This window comes from Hibiscus syriacus, unplaced genomic scaffold, assembly GCF_006381635.1.
Source record: "Hibiscus syriacus cultivar Baekdansim isolate YM2019G1 unplaced genomic scaffold, ASM638163v2 tig00112604_pilon, whole genome shotgun sequence".
Classification (NCBI taxonomy): domain Eukaryota; kingdom Viridiplantae; phylum Streptophyta; class Magnoliopsida; order Malvales; family Malvaceae; genus Hibiscus; species Hibiscus syriacus.
The window spans coordinates 19,162-42,554 of NW_024063366.1; the positions used below are offsets into that span (position 1 = coordinate 19,162).

At 34.5% G+C, this 23,393-nt stretch overlaps 1 protein-coding gene and 1 pseudogene across 2 annotated transcripts; both read left to right on the forward strand.

Moving 5' to 3' along the window:
* Window positions 1–389: 389 nt before the first annotated feature.
* LOC120181899 (translation initiation factor IF-2-like) lies at window positions 390–23,393 on the forward strand. 2 transcript variants are annotated; one of them, XM_039186931.1, is made up of 5 exons: window positions 390–1,037; window positions 2,620–2,872; window positions 3,324–3,699; window positions 7,677–7,684; window positions 23,381–23,393. In XM_039186931.1, the coding sequence occupies exons 1-3, from the start codon at window positions 711–713 to the stop codon at window positions 3,695–3,697; spliced, it is 954 nt and encodes a 317-aa protein (XP_039042862.1). In that variant the 5' UTR covers window positions 390–710; the 3' UTR covers window positions 3,698–3,699; window positions 7,677–7,684; window positions 23,381–23,393. The 2 variants fall into 2 exon arrangements, with proteins under 2 accessions (XP_039042862.1, XP_039042861.1); XM_039186930.1 differs by lacking the exons at window positions 7,677–7,684; window positions 23,381–23,393 and adding an exon at window positions 21,162–21,172 and having other exon boundaries at window positions 392–1,037; window positions 3,324–3,711.
* Window positions 5,517–21,563, forward strand: LOC120181895 (annotated as a pseudogene).

The following is a 23,393-nucleotide window of genomic DNA, read 5'->3' on the forward strand; positions in this document are numbered from 1 at the left end:
TGATATAAACCGTTTTTTGTTTTAGTAATATTATATCTAAAGATGTTTTGTTTTCTATATTTTATAAAATTAAAATTTAATTTATTAATAGAATTGATTCAAATAATAAATAGTTCGATATCATTTAAATATATTTTAATTTGAGATCTTATATATGCAAAAAAATTTTGTTAAAAAATTAATCTATACGTAAATCAATACGAATTAATTAGGAGAAAATGTTTGAGAATTGAGAGGATAACAAATTTTTATTTTCATTTGTTACAGCCAATTAGATTTGTGTTGTGACATTTGTAATTTCCTGAAAAATATTTGTGAATTTGGGCACTCGTGGGGGTCTAAAATACCACGTTGTTTAGATTTCATCCCCTCATCCACGTTCCTAATTTCATTACATATTACCCTCTTTGCGTTATCTCTTCCACTCCCAGCATAACCTAAACCTACAGTACACTCTGCAACAAACGCGCTTCATTTCTAACCAAAACTTTTTTCCAGACAAACAAACGCTACTCTCTTATAACAAGTCATTTCCTACTTAGAAAACCCTAAGCCATCATTCCGTCTTCTCACAGTACTTGTTTTAAAAAAGAAAATCAAATCTCGCTTTTAGCATCTCGATCTCCGCCTTTTTTACTACTTTTAAGAAGAAAAAAATCGTATATTTGTCGAATCGACTTTTTTTTTTAATTTGAGGCGAATAGGGAGAGATGGTGAGAGGAGGAAGCAGGAGAGACGAAGTATCTATGGTGATCAACAACACCAACGTGTTTGCGGCTCTCGAAACTCTAAGGAAGAAGAAAAAGTCTGACAAGGACCGAGGTTCCTCTAAAAAATCTTCTTCCAAGTCTCAGCAATCGAAAAAAGAACCCGAGCAGCAGGTCTTTTGGGCTCCGGCGCCGCTCACTGCCAAATCGTGGGCCGATGTCGATGATGAGGACGATGATGATTATTATGCTACAACCGCTCCTCCTCAGTCCGTTTGGGGACCCTCCGAGTCGTCTCAGGCTCATGAAGATAAGACAGTCAACGTTGAGGTGAATTAAATTATTGGTTAAACGATCAATTCTCTTTGTTTTCTTTTCTATTTGAATCCTATAGAATCAGTTGGCGTAAATTTTTAAAGTTGAAGTTGGATATTATCTTGTCTTTATTTGAGTGATTGTGGGTGATTATGTTATGGGAAATTGTGGAACGGAAGCAGTGTAAATGATGATTGGACATGAACTTTTTTTCACCCAATAATTTGACCAATGGTTTTATAGCTAAACCTGATGGCATAATTTTCTATTGATTTGGCCCGAGGTCCAGATGTTTGGGCTCTTATATTATACCTCGGATTGAATTATTGTATTCTTCAACTTTGTTGCTATTTTGGTTGTTATATTGTTAATTATTTTTAGTAATAGCTGTTCATATGAGAATGCTTCTATTATCCCTTCAGTGTTGCTAGAAGTTTTTCATAGAAATTCACAAGATGATGAATCGTGCTGAATGGTATTTATGGGAACTCCAAACTTTTCCAGGAGACTGGTAGAGTTGGTCTATGCCATTAAATATTTTCCAAAGTAAAATTATTAGTACAAAAAATATATGGATCTGTTCACTTGAAGTGAAATAAAATTATGCAAGTTCATGATGAAGACTGGACATTTGTTTATCCTTAGAATGCTTTTTTTTTCTGGAGGATGCTAAATATTCTGATTTATGTACGAAGAAAGGAATCATGTTAGCATTACCCATTAAGGAACCTTACTCTGGAAAAGAAATAAAGGAACTTACATTTGATAAATGGAACTAATGCCTGATGGAACTGAGGTGAAAAATGAATTTATTGGTATCTCTTCATAGAAGAGTTGTTTTTCTTCCTTTTATTTTTATGTTCTATTATCATATTATAGAAATTGTGGGTGGTGTATCCTAGCTTCATTTGTTCGTCTTTATATTTGATTATAATTCAATAGAGTTCATTACTATTTACTAGTAGAATGGTGCTTACAGCACTTGAGGATCACTTGGTTGTAAGCTTCCACAAATCTAGACATTTATGTTATGTTATTGACTTTCTCTCAAGGAAACACCACTCCTGCCATATCGTTTGATGTGGATATTGCTATATCTTTCTTTTTCTTTTTCGACAGATTATATAGGAACAATGGTATATTTTGCCATTACTGTAGTTTAATTTTGGAACTTTAAAGATTTCCTCCATTTCTTCTTACATCAATAGCTTAAATCTTTAAGGTGCCAGATTTTATATTATTCCTCTCTTGCTGTAAGTGGAACTTTATCAAATGCTTCTTGCAATTTAAGGTTGAAGAAGCAAGGGATGAAAAAGTGGCATAGTTGTGTGAATAAGAGAATGCCATATAAGATATAACATTGTGACTACTGTTATTAGCAGAGATCCAGATTGTTTTTCTTGTGGGCCCTCCCAAGTCTCAGGTCCATTTATGCTTTTGTTATTCTGCCAATAGGATGAATCCTTTGAGCATAAATTGTTTGTCCTGTTAATTTGGATGGCTATAGTTGATACGGGATGAATGATGGAAATTAGTCTGCTTTTTGACAAGGTATCTCTTAATAGTCATTAACTTTTTATTTGATCTGGGATGACAGGATAGTGAGAGCGAAGAAGATATTTTAGATGAAGGTGATGAAGATATAGAGGAAGATCATGACCATGAACCAGAGGTTCAGGTACATCCAGAGCCTTTACCAAAAACGGCTCCTGAAGTTCCTGCACCACCTAAGGAGCCGGAAAGACAACTTTCAAAGAAAGAGAGGAAGAAAAAGGAACTTGCTGAGCTGGAGGCTCTTCTTGCTGATTTTGGAGTTACACAGGAGAGCAATGGCCAGGACGAGTCACGTGGTAATTTAACCAACTTAGCGCTTCAATTACTTCCTTTAGTACTCTCTAATTATTTGCTTCAAACATTGTTCCCCTAGTTTTGGTGGAAAGTAGGTGTTTTTGTTTTTTATTACTTCTGTTGTGCCTCAAAAGCAGTAGAATCATATCTTAGATGGTTTTGTTTGACAAACAATATTTGACTATTCAAGTATTGTCTTTTGGGATGTAGTACACGACGACCTTAAAGTTGTTTGTGTCCAAGCTTGAAAATCTGAAAATCTATCTCTCGAGTGAATGTATTCAACCTTTTTTATATCTACATGTTCTCCTTTTTAAGGTTGTGTTATTTGCTTAGTTGTAAAAAAGTACTGTACCTGATGAAGATGGCTTTTCTAGTCCAGAACAATTCCGATGCTCAAATATGTGTACATTAGTCTCTTTTGAGCTAGATCGTTATCTCTTATGTCTGCAGTTGTTGCACAAGAAAAGAAAGATGGAGAGGGAGAAGAGAAGGACAATCCTCCAGGAGAGTCTAAAAGTGCCAAGAAGAAGAAAAAGAAGGATAAATCGAAGGAGGGTAAAGAATCACAGGATCAACCAACTAGTACAGATGCCACCAACGGGCCAGATGAAGCTGCTGGAAATAAACAGGTTGAGGAGGATGCATCAGCTGTTGATGTGAAAGAGCGGCTAAAGAAGATGGCATCAATGAAGAAGAAAAAATCTAGTAAAGAGATGGATGCTGCTGCAAAAGCTGCTGCACAAGAGGCTGCTGCAAGAAGTGCAAGGCTTGCTGCTGCAAAGAAGAAAGAGAAGAACCATTACAACCAGCAGCCAGTGCGGTAAAGTCCCCCTTTTTGGTCTGCATTACATATACATATGAAATACACGGTGGGCTAAAGGATGACTGTTTCACTTTTATTTGAAGACTAGAAGAAAGTTTCATCTGTTTTTGCTTTTTGGATCTTATTGTTGCTCAGTTATCATGGATTTGGGACAAATTATTGTTTTTTTTTTTTGGCTAAAAATTCTTCATTGGACTACATTTGAAAATGTTTTGTATTACATTTTCTTGCTGATAAGTTTTTGTGCATGGGACAATTATATGCTTGATGTGGCGGAACAAATCCTGCTATTAGTTACTATTATCGGTGAGAATCAGCACTTCTGTCTTGTCACTAATTACTCAACTGGATACTCTCATTTCCCCATGCAGTCCCATGTGGCTAATAAGCTGAGCTGATATTGTTCTCTTTAGGTTGATCAACTGGGTACTCTCATTTTCACATGCAGCGTCATGTGGCTCATAAGCTGATATTGTTCACTTTAGTTGTGGGTATTGTTGTCTTTGGGTGTCTTCTGGCCCCTCAAGTCTTTGCCAAAAATGAACCTGTCTTTGCCAAAAATGCACCTGTCCTCACCAGTTCCGAAAATCAGACTTCTTGCATATGTGTGTCCTCGGGGACCATGCTGCGGGATTTAGTGTGCAAAAATGAAAGCACCTGATGAGTTGGTGATTCGTGGCAACTTCTAGGAGGTCTATTGGCACCTAGTCCCTATGAGAGGTCTAGGTTTTTCTGTTAAGTTGGATTCAATGGGTAAGGAAAATAAGATGGGTGCAGTCGATACTTGGGTTGGATACGGGAAGCTAAAAACAGATGTACAGAAAATAGAACTGCAGTATCGGCCCGTGAGGAGGTTACACAGTCATGTGTCGTTACTTTGGTTGGTAAAATAATGTGGCACATTCATTTGTCAAGAAATTGGCAATGTTTTTCTTACACACTTGCCACATATTCTAAAGTAGGTTTAACTGAAAATTAAATATTTAAATGGTAACTCTTTTTGTTTTGTTTTAAGTATCTAGCTTTTTTTTTATAATGCTTAATGTTTTATGTTCCTATTAGTTTAAGGTCTATTGTTAACATCCATTAAAAATGTCAAATGAATGTATACATAAATTTTAACTTTTTTTAAAAATAAAGGTTTTATTTTTATTTTTTCAAAAATTCAACTTTTAAAATTAACTATTTCTAAAAAAAAAAAACTCTGAAATCTCTAACTTTCCCCCTACTACTTCATCTTGTAATAATGAAGTATAATTCACGACTCAATGTTGGAGTGAAGGTGCACATATGAAATGTGTTAATCAAATCATATGTTATACAATTGTTTAAACCAATAATTTCAAACGAAAACAATACTTCCTTTTAAGCATGAAGCCATTCAATGAATTTTTTGTAAAACTATTTTATGTATCATATATTTAAAATATTTTATAATATATATTTACAAAAAATAAATAAATAACAATATTTTATTTATTTTAAGAATAGGTGAATTTCGCTATATTTTAAGAATAGCAACCCATTGGTCATTGCCGATTCTTTCTGTTAAAAAGAGAAAGAAAGGGAGGAAAACATTCAAATGAGGAATCAAGAACAACGGAGTCGCTAGCATTCTCAAATTTTCATGCATTACTTTTCCAGGTTTTTTTTCTCTACCTAAAAACCTGAGGGTTTTTTTGTTTGTTTGCAGAAACATATTGGAAGTTTTATGATTGTTTTGGAATGTTTGGAAACTTTAAGGTACTTTAAATTGAAAGCACTAAGAATAAAGAGGTTGTTGGTCCCCACAGAAATGAGTGTATGAGTTGAAGACGAGAATGAGTTTCATACTCACTTCCCCATTTCTTGGAATACCACTTGGATCTTCTTTAAGTGGTCAAAGAAGCAATGTAGATTGCATTGTTTTTAATAGAGGGAAGCTCTTTAGAAGAGCAACACGCAAGCGTGTATCCTCTAAGAAGCAGAATGATTGGATCAAGCGAGCAACCAGATTTTCCCTTTTTTATGGGAAAAACATTGAGTTGTTTAATAAAACTATTGGATTGAGAAATTGGTTTGTAGCTAAAGGTCTTAAGAAACCTTTTGCTGGGAGTAAGGTTCTACTAAGTTCATTGTCTCCATGGTGGAAAGAGGGTTTACTGTTGGTTAGATGCTCCGTTCTCACTGCTGTTTTGTCTGGTGTGTGTTTATTGGTTTGGAATGGACAGAAGAAAGCTAAAGGTTTTGTGGAAGCAAAGCTTTTGCCTTCAGTTTGTTCTGTGCTTAGCGAATACATACAGAGTGAGATTGATTTTGATAAGTTTAGGGGAGTTTCTCCATTAGGTATCACATTGCAAGCATGCTCTATTGGACCTCACTGCGAAGAGTTTTCTCGTGCTGAGATTCCCAGTATAAAAATTCTTGTCCGGCCTTTTGCAAGTTTGAGGAGAGGCAAGATTGTAATAGATGCAGTTTTGTCTCATCCAAGTGTGTTTATTGCTCAAAAGAAGGATTATACTTGGCTGGGGATACCCATTTCGGAAAATAGTCCACGGAAGCATTTATCTACAGAGGAAGGGATTGATTATCGTACTAAAAGCAGGAGGAATGCCAGAGAGGAATCAGCTACTCTCTGGGTTAGAGAGAGGGATTATGATGCTAGGAAAGCAGCAGAGATCTGAAGATGACACAGTTAAAGGATAGGTCCCTCAGCTGAAATGACAAGCTCAAACTTTCATGCATGGATGAGAAGATGCATTGGAGGGATCATCATTGTGTAGACGCCAGTGTTGATTATGACACAAAGCATGCAGAATTAGGGAAATCATGGTATAAAAATTACAGGTTCAGGGCTGACATTGTGGTCAAAAGTTATACAAGGACTTAAAAGGAGTCGATTTAAGAAAAAGTTCAATAGGAGTGACACTTCTTCTGCCAGTGTAGCTGCCAAGAGACATTCTTGAGCGTAGTGCATCAGCAGCACTGACATATTTCCAGGCTCTGTCCCTAAAGGACTCTGGTGATTATTCAGGGGCATCTGGAACTTATGATTTATCAGTTCTTAATACCCTATTGGTTAAAAATGGGGATGATTCTAGTGCTGGAACTTCTGTTGACATTAGTAGTGCTAAGGAAGTTTACTCAGTTATAACCAGCATGGATAACAAAGTGAAAATAAAGAAAACGATGTACTAACAATAATGACACTTTTGGAAATATCCATTTCTCACGACTGTTGAAAGACTTAGTGGATTCACAAAAGTTTGCAAAATTTTCCTTATGTTGGAAATACTAGCGGAGATGCTAAAACCATGGGTTCTAAAGTAGATGGGGAGGACTTGTTTTATGATGCTGTAAATATGAATATGGATGAGAAAGCATCCGAGGGTGAAAATAGTCATGCATCTCCTTCTACTTTCATTAAGCCTGACCACACTCCTTTAGCATACCATTCAGTCACATTTTGGCCATTGGGCTTGAAATTTAGACTGCCTTCTTTTCCTGACTACATAGGGAAACAGGTTTCCCATTTCTTATCTGGATCCTTTCGAAAGCTTAAATTTGTTGTGGCCCCAAAGGTTGAAAATATTATTGCAGAGCTTGTTGGTGGGGTAGATGTGATGCAAACTGAGGGCATCTTGAGGACACTCCCAGTTACTGTGGATTCTGTCCATTTCAATGGTGGAACACTGATGCTGCTAGCATTTGGTGACAGAGAGCCCAGGTGCGAACTCCTCTGCTACCCTTTTGCTTCATGCATATGTACATTATTTTCATATATTTTATGATTTCTTACTTATGTACCTTGGACCAGCAGTACAACTTTTCCTAGTTATTAATAGTATTACATAAAACCTTTTGACTCTTAATTCTATGTGGAATACAATATACACACACACACATAAGATCAAATGATTTTCACAGGGTAATTGATAGAGGAGAAGAAAACAAACCCACAATGATAAGCCTTTAGGCAAGGGAGCTTTGCTCTCTTGTGGCATTTTGTCTCTTTCACAAGTACTTAATTAGTTTAGCTACATTTGGAAACTTCTTGTGGTTCAGTTTAATGCATGTTGTTGGTTTCCTCTGAATTCAGGCCTAGAGTCGTCAGATTTGCTGAATTCAGTCTTGTGGTTATCCAAACAAAGTATTTGAAACGTTTTGAAATAGGAGATTCACTCTTGTAGTACAATCCTTCCTTGAAATAATCCATATACACTTAGTCAATTAGTTTTTTTTGTCTATGGGTGCATTTACCACATCAAGTGGAAGTTTTAAGCAAGTGATTCTCTCTGTTATTCCCATCTTTTAAAATGGTTGATATTGTTTGTAGAGAGATGGAGCTTATCAGTGGATATGTGAAGTTCCAAAATCACTATGGTCATGTGCACGTACAACTCAGTGGCAACTGCAAAACTTGGAGATCAGATTTGGTGTCTGAAGACAGTGGTTGGTTGTCTACAGATGTTTTTGTTAATATTTTAGATCAGAAATGGCATGCAAAATTAAAAATTTCCAACCACTTTGTTCCGGTAAGATATAAAAATGATGCGATGATTAACCTCTGTCTGCATTTGGTTAAGCATGAGCTTGATATATATGGTTGTCTTGATTGTCTTTTCCTACAGCTTTTTGAAAGAACTTCAGAAATTCAAAGTCACTGGTGAGGTGCTTTTCTGACTTTACCTTTTTTTATAAATAATAACATAATTGTGCGTCTTTTATGGTATTATATAAAACTACTTTTAACATTTTGTTCTGTTGGCTGCAATATGGTTAATCAAGTCATTTTATACTCATTCTGATACCATGTTCAAAGTTGCCTTTCTGAGTGACTAGTAATATACCTATTTGTTGTTTATTATCTCTTTTGTCCGTTTTTCTATTGACTTTTGTGTACTTAAAATTCATTGTTGACTTCATATAAGTTTCTGAACGACTTCCATGTTTTACTTTTAATAGCATGACAGATGAAGGATGGGGTAGATGTATTAGCATCATAACTCTGGTGTTAGCTTATGGAATGGCTGATTTAATTTTAATATTTGAGCTTGCCAGGGATTGAACCGGACCACCAAGAGTCCAGCATTCTATGAACAGACCTGATGACTGTTGGCTCATAGAATGGTTGATATTTATGAGTTTAGCAGCATGATTTGAGTCCATCCTACCCTGCCTATGGAGGGACAAGTTTTATGAATTGACACCATGGTATCAGATAATATCATTTTAAGCTTTAGAGCTTCTGTTTCCTGCCTTAATAAGTTGCAAATTTCTTTCAAGTTTTGTGACTTTTTTCTATGAAGGAAAACAAATCTTATATAAGTGAGCTAAACAAATAAAATTTAAAGATATTTTTAGAATTTAATTCAGATTGGTTCAGTTTCAACGGAACTTGGTCCGATTTCTAAAATCTCAGTATATTGTCTATCAATGGATAGTTCTTGTTTCCCCAAACTGAAGTGAACCATATTGTTACCGCTAAACTCAGTTATTGACCATCAACCAATGGTTATCTTCTCCAAAAATTAAATTGAATGATACCATTATCACTTCTATCTAATTTTCATACTAGGACTTACTGGTCGATATCTATATACTGGTCAACTTTGTTGAGGACTTTATTCTGCTATGGAGGGAAAAAGAATTGAATACTGTAGTTACAGTGAGAAGTAATGATTGATTGATAGATATCCTGGTCAACTTTGTAATTGCAGGTTCACTTGTGCATGTCAAGAGGGGAGACTTTTCCCAATCTTCATGGACAACTTGAGGGTTGGCTTTTCAAATGTATGATTCTCCATCATGCTTTTCTGTATATCCTCTTTCATCTTCTCTATACCATTACCTGCTTCCATATCAATTCAAATATTTCCTGTAACACACCAATGAACTTAGCAGTATCTAGTGGTAGTTAATACTGCAAAACAAATATTTATGTATGAACATACAACTCATTATTGTATATTGTTGCATGGTTTTTAATTTACCATGTTCTGTGTACTTAATGCCCATATGATGCATGATTAATTTTTGATAATGTGGTACCGGCACTGGAAAAACATTATTTTTTCTGGGTTGCTTGCTTGTTTGATATCTGAAAGTCAATTTTATGTATTTGTTTCATGGTTCAGACTTTTCTATGTTTTCTAAAGTTACCGTGAACATGATGCAAAAGTACTTCATTTCTGTTTTGATGTTTTGTCGAGATACTCTTGAATGTTTTGTGAGTTTTAGAGAAGAGTTTTCTCTGATTTTATTTCACTTGAATACAAAAGAAGAATTCTTCCTAATTTATAGAACTCTAGAGCCACAACCCTAAGCAAAATCCTTTAAAAAACTAATTTAGAGATAAGATAGAATCTTATCCTTTAGGAAGATAAGACTCAGATTTTAAATTACTAACTAACAAATATGCATGGCATCTATAATCTACGTGTTTTAGTTTCTTTTAGGTGCTTACAGCCTACGGGTATGCTCCAGCCTTTATGATTAGGGCATTAAATGATTCATACCTTCACGGAGGTGTTATAATTCGATCAACTTACCATAACTAGAGTAGGTAAGTGTTCTGTGTTTGTAGTTTTTATGGACTAAAGAGTGGGATAAAGAAAAGAATTTGATTCTTGTATTTGTCTTACTTGGATGTTGAAGAGCAGAAGTGTGTGTGCAGTTGATAATTTCCTCAATAGTGAATTCTTATTTTCTTTTTCCTTTTCTTTCTCAATTGCTAACAAAAGTTGCCCAACTTTGTAGCCTAGGGGACTCACCTCTTGTTCAGGTGCACTGTTTTTCTCTCAAACTTTAGCAATCCAATTCTAGTGTAGGACAAAAGCTATAGGCTTGGGTCTTGACTTTTTGTAATATGCGAATTGCAAGAATGCTCTTACAGATGTCTACACCATCCTTTGTTACTGGGGCAAAATGAGATTACTTTTTTAGTCTGGGTGGTATTATGGGGATATGGTTTTCTTTAACTTTAATGTTTCGCTTCTCCTGTCGTTTTACAACCAGAAGTGGTTGAAGTAGAGTTAGTTGAAAGGTTTTTCTTCAAGCAATTGTGTTCAAAGCATCTGATAAAGATGGTCTTGTACCACAAAATGAACTTATTTGCACCTATAATTGATCCAGGAAAGGAGTGGCCGTTTTTCATGAGGACATGGTTTTTTCTTTTACAGGACCTTTCGGCAAGTTTATGTTTCCGAGGTCAGCGAATATTCCTGCATAATACAAGTGACTGGTTTGGCATGTTCCTTTAGAAGCTTCTGGATATTTTGGCATCCATCCTGAGGAAGGAGAGTTCCATCTGATGTTTCAGGTATGCCTTCACATATATTCTGGCCAGACTTTATTCAATGTTTTGAGAACGTGGTTTCTGAATTGACCTGTGTTATTACACTGAAAGAACTTATATTTTTCGTCATACTAAAACTGATGCTAATATACATTGCTAAAATGAATATGGATTTGAATGTTTATGCAGTTGAACTATTGGATAATTTTCATGTAATTGAAAAAGTGGAAATCCATTAGTTTGATGGCATACTATTTCTCTTTCTTGAGCATACTATTTGTTAAGTAATGTTATCCATATCAGTCAAGTCTGGGCTAAGGAACATTGTTTAGGTTGGGCTTCTTCTCACTTCTGATTTGGTTTCAAGTAGGATAATCAACTTAGCATGAGAGCCCGAGCTTTTTGTTGCCAAATTCTTTTGTTATTTATTTCATATTTACTCTTTGTTGTAAAAGAGGTAGGCTCATTCTATTTGTGTCAGTAGTTAATATTGTGCCTGCATGCTAGTGGGATTGTGTGGTGTTTTATTCATATTGGTCGATTGCCTACTGCTAATTGATTTATGTATGATGTTTGGCATGATCTTCACGTCCAATCCCTTTAGTTGATATCATATTGAAGACATCTTGAATCGAAGTTCCTTTTACTCCACGAGAAGATAAAGTTGTTATACTATAAACTGTTAGCCCTGATTTATACTTTTTAAAATTTTCATTTTCCTGAGTTAGTGGTAAGGGTGTTACCATTTCTTATAAAAACCAATTATAAAGTTCCTTTTTCTTTGGTGACAACTTAGTATTCTTCACCAGTTTTCTGATTGTGTCACCATCTCTTTATTTCCAGGTTCCATGTGTGGAAGTAAATGCTCTGATGAAAACTTTCAAAATGAAGCCTTTGTCGTTTCTGGTATGCATGTTATCATCATTGTAACTTTTCTAACTGCTACCATCACCATTCTTAGTTATTTTGTATGACATGTTTTGTGGGACTTTTTCATTTTTATCAAGTGATGCCTCAATTGTTATTATGGTCATTGTCTTTATCATCTTCTTCCTCATTAATTAGATCTAATTAGTGTAGTATATTTTATTTCCTCCACTTATATTTCTATTCTGTTATACTTCTTGAGGAATTTAGTAATATGGTTCTCTTATCTCTCAATTTACTGTACCTGCTTTCTATTATGATTGCAGTTGGCTGGTTCGGTGACGGCTATGTTCAACTATCAAGGTCCACTGACAGCTCTTACTTTTGTGGGGAGTGGAATGGTTTCTAGAAAGATATCTTACTCGGTTTTTTATGTCCCTTCATCCTCTGCATTTGAAGCAATGTTGAAAAACAAGGAGGCTGGTGCAGTGGCAGCATTTGACGGTATTCCATTATCATATCTGTCTGCTAATTTTACCTTTAACACTGATAACTGTGTATGTTGTTTTAAATAGACAAATTTGTGTGTTAAGATGAATTTCTCTTTGAATGTTAATGCAGTGGATAGCTCTTTTCTGAATTCCGTGTCATATGTGATAGGTTGCCGACTTGTATGGCATCAGAGCTAGTATGGTAGATGGTGGGGAAATTCGAGGGGCAGGAAATGCATGGATTTGTCCAAAGATATTTTTGTAATTTTCTTTTCTTGCCCAATTGGCTAGGCTAAGAGAACACTTGATTGTCATTGGATTAGTTCATGTTGAATGTATCTCCATTCTGCTTCATTCCTTTTGTCTTGATCTCTTTGTTGGCTATGATATCTGAAATTTGCTCTTATTGTCTGGACTTTCATGGTTGCTTATTTGATTCTTCTCATTGTTGGTCTTATTATAACGAATTTTATTTACTTTTATATCTTCTAATCCAATTTTTTGTAATTTGTTTTGTCCGGATGGATCGTCATTTTTTAATATCTTAGCTTTTGTGTTCCCTATAACTAGATAGGGAAGTGGAAATACAAATAAACTAATATATTTAAAAGTCATTTCTGATGTGAAATTACTTAAATCCACAGGGTGAGGAAGATAATACAACAATGGATTTTCTCAGGAAATTTGTCCATTGACAAGATTATGCAACGATATATACCAGATTATGTTCATCTTATTCCACTCAAATTAGGGGATTTAAGTGGAAAGACAACTTTCTGGATCACTTTTGAAACCATAAGCCGTAAGCCAATTGACTTGCCTTCTTTATTTGGGTTGATTGACGAGGACAAATAGTTTTATTTCCTTAATATTCTTTTTGTTTCCTCATTGGAGTTGCTTATGCTTTAAGTTGGTTAATTCACACTCCTTTTGAAACTAGGAAGTTTGATATCAAGTGGCTGCACCAAAAGCTGAAGGGTCATTAAGTGATGCTCGGGGAGATATAATGATTTCACCTGATTGTATTACTGTTAATTCTTCATCTGTTGCTTTTGACTTATCAACAAAAGTTCAAACTTCATACCTTGAGGAATACTGGCGGAACAAAAAAGAGATCAATGAGAAGATTGATGTGCCATCTATTGTTGGAGTAGAGTTGGACTTGTGAATGCGTGGTTTTGAGTTTTTCAATCTGGTCTCTTCTTATACGTTTGATCCTCCAAGGCCTACTCATTTGAAAGCAACTGGAAAAATAAAATTTCATGGCAAGGTTCTGAAGCCTTCTATTATCTGTTAGAAAGAGCTTTGTCCCGATAGGCAACCTGAGAAAGTGATGGATAACAGAAGCAGACAGAGTCTTGTTGCTGAATTGTCAGTCTCAGGTCTCAGACTGAATCGATTAATGTTGGCACCTCAGTTGGTTGGACAATTGAGTATATCTCGAGATTCTATCAAGGTAGTCTATAAACTTTCAACATAAGATACTACAACATTGTTTTGTATGTGTTCATGGTCTTGTTAGACTGATTATAGTTTCCCATCATGAGGAACTTAAAACTTTAGTATGCTCTATTAACATGGTTGTATTAGTTCGTGCAATATGGGCAATATAGCATAGAGGTTTATTTTCTTTTTATTCTTCAACAGTCTGAAAGGGAGGGGAAGGCCAAAGAAGATGAGTACAAACTGTGAATGGATGTTACTTTTATTGAGAATACTTGGGATTAGAGATGCACATAGCCGGATTTAAATCCGATCCGGATCGGATAAAAACCGATCCGATTTTTTCACTAAGCCAAAAAACCGGTTTATAAAAAAACCGGTTCGGATCATAACTGGTTTGGAGGGCCGGATGATGTAACCGGTGTAACCGGTTTTGGTGGTTTGAAAAAAACCGGTTTTTTAAAAAAACCAGTTTTTAATCCGGTAAAAAATCCGGTCATCCAATTTTTTAAACCCCAGACCAGATTTTTTTCTCCGGATAAAAAACCAGTTTTTTATACGGTTTTTTTCAAACCAGTTTTTTATCCGGTAAAAAATCCGGTCGTCCAATTTTTTCCCAAACCGGTTATACTATCCGGTTTTAAAATATCCGATCCGGTTAAAAAAAAACCGGTTTTTCCTAAATCCGGTTTCGGATATTTTTTGCGCAAAATCGGATATTTGGATTTTTTGTGCACCTCTACTTGGGATAAGGACCAAATAGGTGACGACCTAGTGTGGTTCAAAAGAGTAACGAGTAAAGAAGGAATTTTTGAAAATGTTTGAAAATTATTTCTAGTATATGACTTAAGTTTTTCAAAAGAGTAAGGAGTAGAGATTGAAATTTTTGACTTTAAAAAGAATTTTTATATTCGAACGGTTGAATGAAATATAAGTTTGAGAACTGAATTAAAAATAATCTAAAAATTTCTTTAAACTTATTTACTTTTGGTATATCAAAATCTCAAAACATAGTTCAACAATCTTCTCTTTTTTGATATAACAAAACTTTTGAAAATATTTAAGATTTTTAAAATGTATTCCCTGTTATTGTAACATTTTTTCCTTTTTTTGTTAAATCAAAAGATTAAACAAGATATAAACACAAGCTGTGAATAAGTATGCCAAAAGAGGTTATTCAACATAAATATTATTCTTAAATAATAATCGTGGTCATAAAAAAACATGTCTCAAATATCAAAATTATAAACCATAACAAGCATTCCAAATGTTATAAATATAAAATAAAAGCATCCATGTGTATAAAATATCCAAAATCACAACTGAAGCATGAAAACTAACATCCAAATCCGAAAGAAAAAAAATCCAACAAAGTCTAAATGCAAGACCAAACATGAGCACAAAATAAACAGTCAATCAAGGAAAAGCGATCAGGTGTCCAACGGAGGATGATCATGATTCGAATACGGAGCGCGGAAGGAAGCAACATCGTGAGAAATAACGTTGATCCTATCCGTCACCTTGTCCAATCTAGCATGAATATCACATCGGGAATCCACAAACATCACCTCCAAAGACAACTGTATAACACCAATTTCAGAAACTTGAGTCCCCAAAGCCATAAAGCGAGACTATGGTAGCAAACCTCATGTACATCGTCTCCATGAACGTCTGGAAGTAAGGCAAAATTGCACTCGCATCCTCACCACTGACTCGAGGGTGATCGGCGGGAATGCGATTCACGAAATCATCGACATCTCATATCAGATCATCGTCTTGAGGCTAAGGTGCATCAAAGGTATAGCCTATAGGTTGCTTCCCTTTTCTTGTCCACGTCGTCCTAGGCTTTTCCCATCCCGATTTACGAAGAGATTTAATATCAATGTAGGAAGATAGGGGAATAACGAGACCTAGAGAGGCATTGATACCGACTTTGAGAAAGATATGGCTAAGAAGACAACCATAAACTAGGGTATCAAATTTCTTAGATTGGAAGTTATTAATGACATCGACAAGCTCACAGAAGATAATTTGGGGAAATTTTATTTGTTTATTATGTTGAAAGCAATAAAGCCACCAAATGTCTACAGTAAGGAGGGTGGAGAATTTACCCCCGAATGGTCGAAACCACCAAGTGATAATAAGATACAAAAAACGCTCATGTATGTCTAGGGTATTAATACTATGACCAACCTTACAGGTGGAATCAATAATATCTTTATCATTGTCTACACCCTTAACCTCTAGACCTAAGTCTTGGGCAATGAAAGCAGCATCTATGTAAAGGTATTGCCCCATGAGATATGAGCAAATACAAACAATGCCATTTAGAGTTTGATCAACAACACAAACATCATTTGAACAGAAAGTACGAACAAGTTTTTGAAAGACAACGGGTTTGATTTTGAAGGCGTTGTCTAGTTTCCAAGATCAGAGTTGAATAAGGTATTTGAAATTAAGCTCAGCCATGGCTGAAAGAGAAGGCATACACTTGCCTCTAAGAGGTAATGACTCAAAGAATTGCAAGTATTTATGCCAAAGGTTTTGGCGACCGGGTTCATTAAAACATGATTTTTGAATGGTAAACTCATTTGGATTAAGAACGGGGTTAGGTATAGGATTGGGAGGAGGATTTTGAGGAGGAGATGCTCAGAAAGGTGGGTAGGATCGGGAAGAATGGGCTCGTTTATACATACTGGGACAAAGCCAAGATAGAGAAACCTGCAAAATGTCACAATATATATACGCAAGTTAACATCAATTCTCAAAACTAAAAAGAGTCCTCAATAATAAAGTAATGAAAATTAAATAAAACTTACGGGTTTTAAATACATACACAAGTGTAAAAAGAAATGTGGAAAATAAGTAATATTTTATATTAAAAGGTAAATATAAATATGTAAATATAATATAAATGTATATATAGAAGTATATATATATATATATATATATATATATATGTACATATAAAAATATATGTATACATATATAAAAGTATGTAAACTAAATATGAACAAGTATATAGAAATTTTGAAATAAACATTAAATATATATATATATATATAAAGTATACTATCTATATAAATATGTATATGTAAAAGTATATATAAGAGATTAAACATAAAGTAAAATTCGAAATATATATATAAAAATTAATTCAAAATAAATAAATAAAATAATGAAATTTGAGTAAATCCAAACATGTTATAGTGCGAAATCATCTATAACCAAAGCCCAATATGTATTTCAAACTAATTTGCACAAATAAATGATAAAAATTTGAAAAATAAATGTTAGGGTTTGAGAAGGGTTTTACCTTGAAACTTTGATTTGAGAAATAAATGAAGGAATGTAGCAAAAAAATTGATGATATGCAGGTAAGAGCAATGAAATCTAATAGAAAAAGACCCGAAAAAGATGGAAAATGGCGAGGATTTGAGAGAGGGGTGAGATCTTTTGTTGCCGAATGCTGTTAGGGTTAGGAGAAAAAAAAGAAAATTTTGGGGATTTTGACCTTTAAAGCACATATCAGGCCCCGACTATCGGTACTCATTTAAATGAGTACCGGTAATCTTACGCTAAATGGGATGATATTGATACAACATATCGATACTCTTAAAGATACTATAAGAACAATATTGGTCCTGGATGAATATTATCGATATCGATGAAGAACAATATCGGTACTAAATGAATAATATCGATACTAAATGCACGAAATGGTAAAAAAAATGTAGCAAATAAGTCCTAAGATGTCCCTTCTATAACAAATTAAGCACATTAAATATATAAGACCATATAAGACAATTATGACCAAGATACAAGAATTATTCATTTATACAAGGTTTAACAACAAAGACACATATGAATGCTAAAGGTGCATGAATTTCTAGTTAGAGTGTACCAAAAGGTCAAAATTCATAGTGCATATTTTAGGGCATCAATAATGGTATATATAACTCTAAATAGACAAGGAAAACATTTTCAACCAAAGAGATACACATTTAGGCATCCTTTGAGCACTTTATTAATTTAACAAAAAATTCTAAACTCTCCCTAACTAATTGCATAGTAGGCATCAAAGAAGTCATTTAACATGTTTTTTTCATAAAAACATAAAAGTGAATAAAATATTTAAACAAAAAATTAAGGTAGGTTTTTCAAACCTAATTCTCTCCTAAGTGCCCAAAATATTTCCTTATCTAAAGCTTTTGTAAATATTTCCTTTCTAAAGCTTTTGTAAAGATATCCACTACTTGATGCAAAGTGTCTATATACTCTAGAAATATATCTTCCTTTGAGACATGATCTTTATTGAAATGATGTATAATTTCAATATGTTTAGTTCTAGAATGTTGGATGGGATTTTTGGTGAGAAAAATAACATTAGTATTGTCACACTTGATAGAATAGTACATGCATTCTATTAGTTGTTTCATCCATAAAACTTGAGTGCAACAACTACCGACCAAAATGTATTTCACCTCGGTAGTTGATAATGCTACACTATTTTGTTTCTTTGAAAACCATGAAATCAACATACTACCTAGGAATTGGCAAGTACCGGAGGTGTTTTTCCTATCTAATTTAGAACCTCTATAATTTGTATCCGAGAAGGCATGCAAGGTAAAGTTAGAGTCTCTAGGATATCAAAGACCTATACTAGGAGTGTCTCTAAGGTATCTAAAAATTTTCTTAATGGCTTGTAAATGTGATTCCTAAGGATATGATTGAAAACTAGCACATAAGTAAACACTAAACATAATATCCGGTCTACTTGTGGTATGATAAAGAAATGGTCCAATCATAGACCTATAAAGTTTAACATCTTCTTTTTACCCTTCTCCTCATTGTCAAGTTTTGTAGATGAGCTCATAGGAGTCGCTTGAGGTTTCACATCCTCCAATCCAAACTTTTTGAGCATATATTTGATGTACTTAGCTTGATTGATGAAGATAACATCTTTCCTTTGCTTGATTTATAGTCTTAAGAAAATTGAGAGCTTCCCCATTGTGCTTATCTAAAACTCACATTACATTAACTTAGCAAATTCTTGGCAAATATTATCATTAGTAAATCCAACAATAATGTCATAAACATAAACTTGAACTACAAACAAATCTTTACCTTTAATTTTTATAAATAAGGTAGTGTCAACCTTCCCTTTTGAAAAACCTTTTTCAACAAGAAAAAGTAACATCCCAAATAGCGGGTCAGTGATCAAAATGTAAGAATTCAAAATATAGTGGTTTAATTGGAATAACTTGAAAAGTTCAAGGATTTATTGTGGAATTTTGTTTAGGACTTGATATCAAAATTAGATTATTGGAAGGGCACTATGGTCTTTTCATAATAAGGATTTTCCCCTTTTTAAGGGATATAAAACACTTGGAGAATGGAGAAAAGAAAAATAAAAGTCTGCAACCTTGTTATCTTCTTCCTCGTTGCTGAGAGCTCCAGTTTTAAATGTTAGTGATTTCAAGATGTTTTTTTGTTCAAATTATAGTTTGGTTTTGAATATTTGGGGGTTATATAAGCTTAAGGAAAGATTATGGTTGATTAAAACTAAGGGAGGAGTGAAATAATGATGGAAATATATAATGGGGTTTTAAGGGAATTGTTGATATGGTTTAGCTTTTAGAATTTTATTGATAAATTTGACTTGTCAAAGGTCTAATTAAAAAGTTAAAAAGATTAGAAATAATTAATAACATGTTTGAAAATATGGCATGATTTTGAGATTCAAGTGTTCAAGTGAGATTTTGGATATTTAGGAGTACTAAAGTGAGAAAAGTTGGTTTTGATGAATGAAGTTGAGTTTAAACGCAGATGAAAGTAGGAGATTTAGGAAAGGTTTTGGTTAAAATTTGAAATAAAAATTTTAATTTCGGAGCAAGGGTATCGATACTGGAAGAATAGTATCAATACTTTAAGGCAAAATCAGTTTGAGTTCAAGGAATACTATCAGTACTGATTGAGGGAGGTACCGATACTGAAAGAGGAGTATCGATACAAAGAGTAAGATATCAATACCATTATCAGGTTGGAAATTCCAGAATGCCGAAATAATATATGTACCGAAGTGGGTATCGATACCATAGAAGGGAAGTATCGATACTGTAGTGGAAGTACTGATACTAGTGCCCCTGAAATGATAAATTAAATATTTCTTTCAGCTTAAGTTATTATGATTAGTTATAAGAAATATGAATTGCGGTATTCATTTTCGATTGTTCTTGTGTAGGCATTGAACAAAGTCAAATTCCGGACAACTCGACGTTATAGATTATCGATCAAAAGTGATAAGGAATTCAATTAGGACTTCAGTGAGGCAAAGTTAAGTGCAACTCATTTGTGTATATTCGATTCGAGGGCGGCTTGCGATAAGCCAACCTCAGAGTTTTCGATCGAAAACCTTTCAATTTCTTTTATGTTATATTTTTACAATGTTTTATTCAAGTTATATTATTTAAGCTATGTTTGATAATTATGTGTACATGATTATGAAAATGTGACATGTGAACATGTGTATACAAAAATACTCGATGTGAAAGTGCCTATGTGAACAAGATATCCTTTGAATAATAAAATGATAAATAATTATGTGGTTAAAAGCCCAAGGTAAATATATGAGGATTAGAGGTATAATTGGCATGCCAAGAGTCAAGGGTTCTATGTGGTCCTTTGGGACAAAACTATGTAGACAAATATGTGGCACTTCGGTGCAAATTATGTGAGTTGTGGTGACAACATTAGTGCACAACCTCAATGTACTAAAAAACCTAGAGTTCTCAGTAATATACATTGGGCCATTAAAAACAAAGTTATATGAACCGAGTAATGAATAAAAGAATATACTTTTGTTATGAAAAGCAATTTGAATCCCTTATTAAATGTTTTATGACATGAATGAAATTTTTGTTTATAAAGTTTTATATGACTCGTAATTCCCTCACTAAGTCAATGATTTAGAGTGTGAATGTTTCACACGTAGGTTTGAAGAAATCTGAGGATTGAGGTTAGGCGAGTACATCGTACTCCCGTGAAGATCAGATCAGAACAATTTAAATGTAGGTTCCTTGTAAATTGTAAACTATTGGCATGTACTACAAGTTAAATTGAAATGCTTTGATCTATTTTGTAAACTTATAATTTTGTTTTTATTTAAATTATTAAATGTTTATTTAAATATTAATTTGAGTTTTATTATTTGCTTTAATTCAAGGGTTCCATCAATTTAATACGAATAAAAGTTTAAAATTTTCTTTACTTTTTAATAGTCAATGATTTGAAAAGTTAATGTGACACCTCAGATTCGTATCTGGGTGGGTACGGATTAGGGGTGTTACATTTAATGGTATTAGAGTTATGGTTTAATTGGTTTTAAGTTCGAAATGAAGTCATTTTTGTTTTACAAAGTATACATGTCTCTCTAATCTGATAAGGTAACTAGTATGCTGTCCTTACTAATAAAATAGTGATTTGAACTTATTAGATGTAGGATTTTGAGGGCTCCTAAAGTGAAGCAAGAGAAAAGAATGAAGGTAGTAGCAACTCACCTACCCCGAGTAGGCAGGGTGAGGAGAAGACACATCAGGGAGCATGTTCAAGATCAAGGGACCTTTTTCCAGACGTTGGATGCAATTCTGACACGTTTCCAACCGTCGGCTCCCTCAGCTCCTAAAATGAATGTGGCTAAAGAGCTTAGAAGTATGGAGCACCCGAATTTAGAGGAGAAGCTGAGGAAGGTCCCGTTGCTACCGATCTATGGCTTAACAACCTTAAGATAATGCTTGAGAATATTCATTATTCTGAAATGGAGAGGCTGGATGGGGTAGTTTTGTTAATGCGAGGTCAAGCCAGAATATGGTGGTCTAATGTGACGATGAGAGCTACAAGGGACCAGGTGACATAGTCGTTCTTATTAGAATAATTTAAGAACAAATACATCGAGGTTCAGTTCATCTGTCAAATAAAACAAGAATTTATGAGTTTAAAGCAGGGAAATCGCATTGTGTATGAGTTCGAGTGCGAGTTCAACAAGTTGAGTAGATTTGCAGCGGAGTTTGTCCCTACAGAAAATGACTCCTATGATTGGTTTGTAGAGGGTTTGGGCCCTCAATTGAAAGAGCTACTGTTAGCACTAAATCTCTTTTATTTTCAAGAGGTAGTGAATCGAGCAAAAACGCAGGAGCAATCTCAAAATGAGAGATTTGTGGAGAAAAAGACACAATGAAATAAGAGAACTGGTTCTTCGTCAAATGCATCACAAGTGAAGAAAAGCTGAGGTTCAAGTTTTTGACCTCATACTAGATCAGAGTTAGCGTCATCCTCTGGTAGAGGATCAAATCTAGAAAGATCCAGACAGGCTCATTCAGCGGGGTCGGGAGTGGAAAAGCCAAGTCAATGTCAGCATCATGGAAAACATCATAGTTACATATGCCGAAGAGTCTCAGGAGCTTGCTTTAAGCGTGGAGAGGTAGAACATTTTATTCGGGACTGCCCAATGATGATCGGAGAGCCTGTCCAAATAGAAAGATCCACTACTACACCTGTAAGAGGTAGCGGACGAGGTCGAGGAAGAAATCAGTCCGAGTCGATCGCTCAACCTGAAGTGTGCTCTACTGCTCGAGTGTACAACCTTTAGACTAGTGAATATTGTGATTATCCTGAAATCATTTCAGATACTTTTCACATAGTTGGTAAACATGTTTTAGTTTTGATTGATCCAGGATTGAATTATTCTTATGTAAGTAGTAAACTATTAAAAGACTTGAGAATTCAGTTAGAACCTATTCGTAGCTAGGTGATTGTGACTAATCCATTAGGACATAATGCTTGGGTTAGAAAAATCTATCAAGGGTGTCCTATATGGATTCACCGAATTGAATTCCCTGCTAATATAATGGAATTACCCTTTGACGAGTTCGAGGTTATCTTATGAATGGATTGACTCTATCATTACCATGCCAATGTTTATTGTCGACATAAGCGTATTGTGTTGATAAGTCTCGATGGATAGGAAGTTAGTGTGGTCAGCGAGAGAATCAATCCCTTAGCTAATGTGATATTGATGATGTTGGCTCGGAAGTTAATGCTACAAGGATGTCAAGCTTATATCGCCAATGTGACCGATACTAGAGCCAATGAAATAAAGATTGAAGATATTCCAACAGCATGAGAGTTTCCAGAAGTATTTCCTAAAGAATTACCTGGTTACCTCCAGATAGGGAGGTTGAATTTCAAATTGAAGTTATGGCGGGAACATCATCGATTTCAATGGCTCCTTATAGGATGGACCCAAAGGAACTGAAAGAGTTAAAGATTTAGTTACAAGAGTTTTTAGATAAGGAATTTATTAGACCCAGTGTGTCACCTTGGGGTGCTCTAGTATTATTCGAAAAAAGAAAGACGGTTTAATGCGCCTTTGTATTGATTATTGATAATTCAACAACGTGACCATAAAGAACAAGTATCATCTCCAAAGAATAGATGATTTATTTGATCAATTCTAGGGAGCTGCAGTGTATTCAAAAATCAATTTACGCTATGGTTATCATCAGATTAAGATACAAGAAAGAGATATTCCAAAAACGGTGTTTAGGACTCGATATGACCAT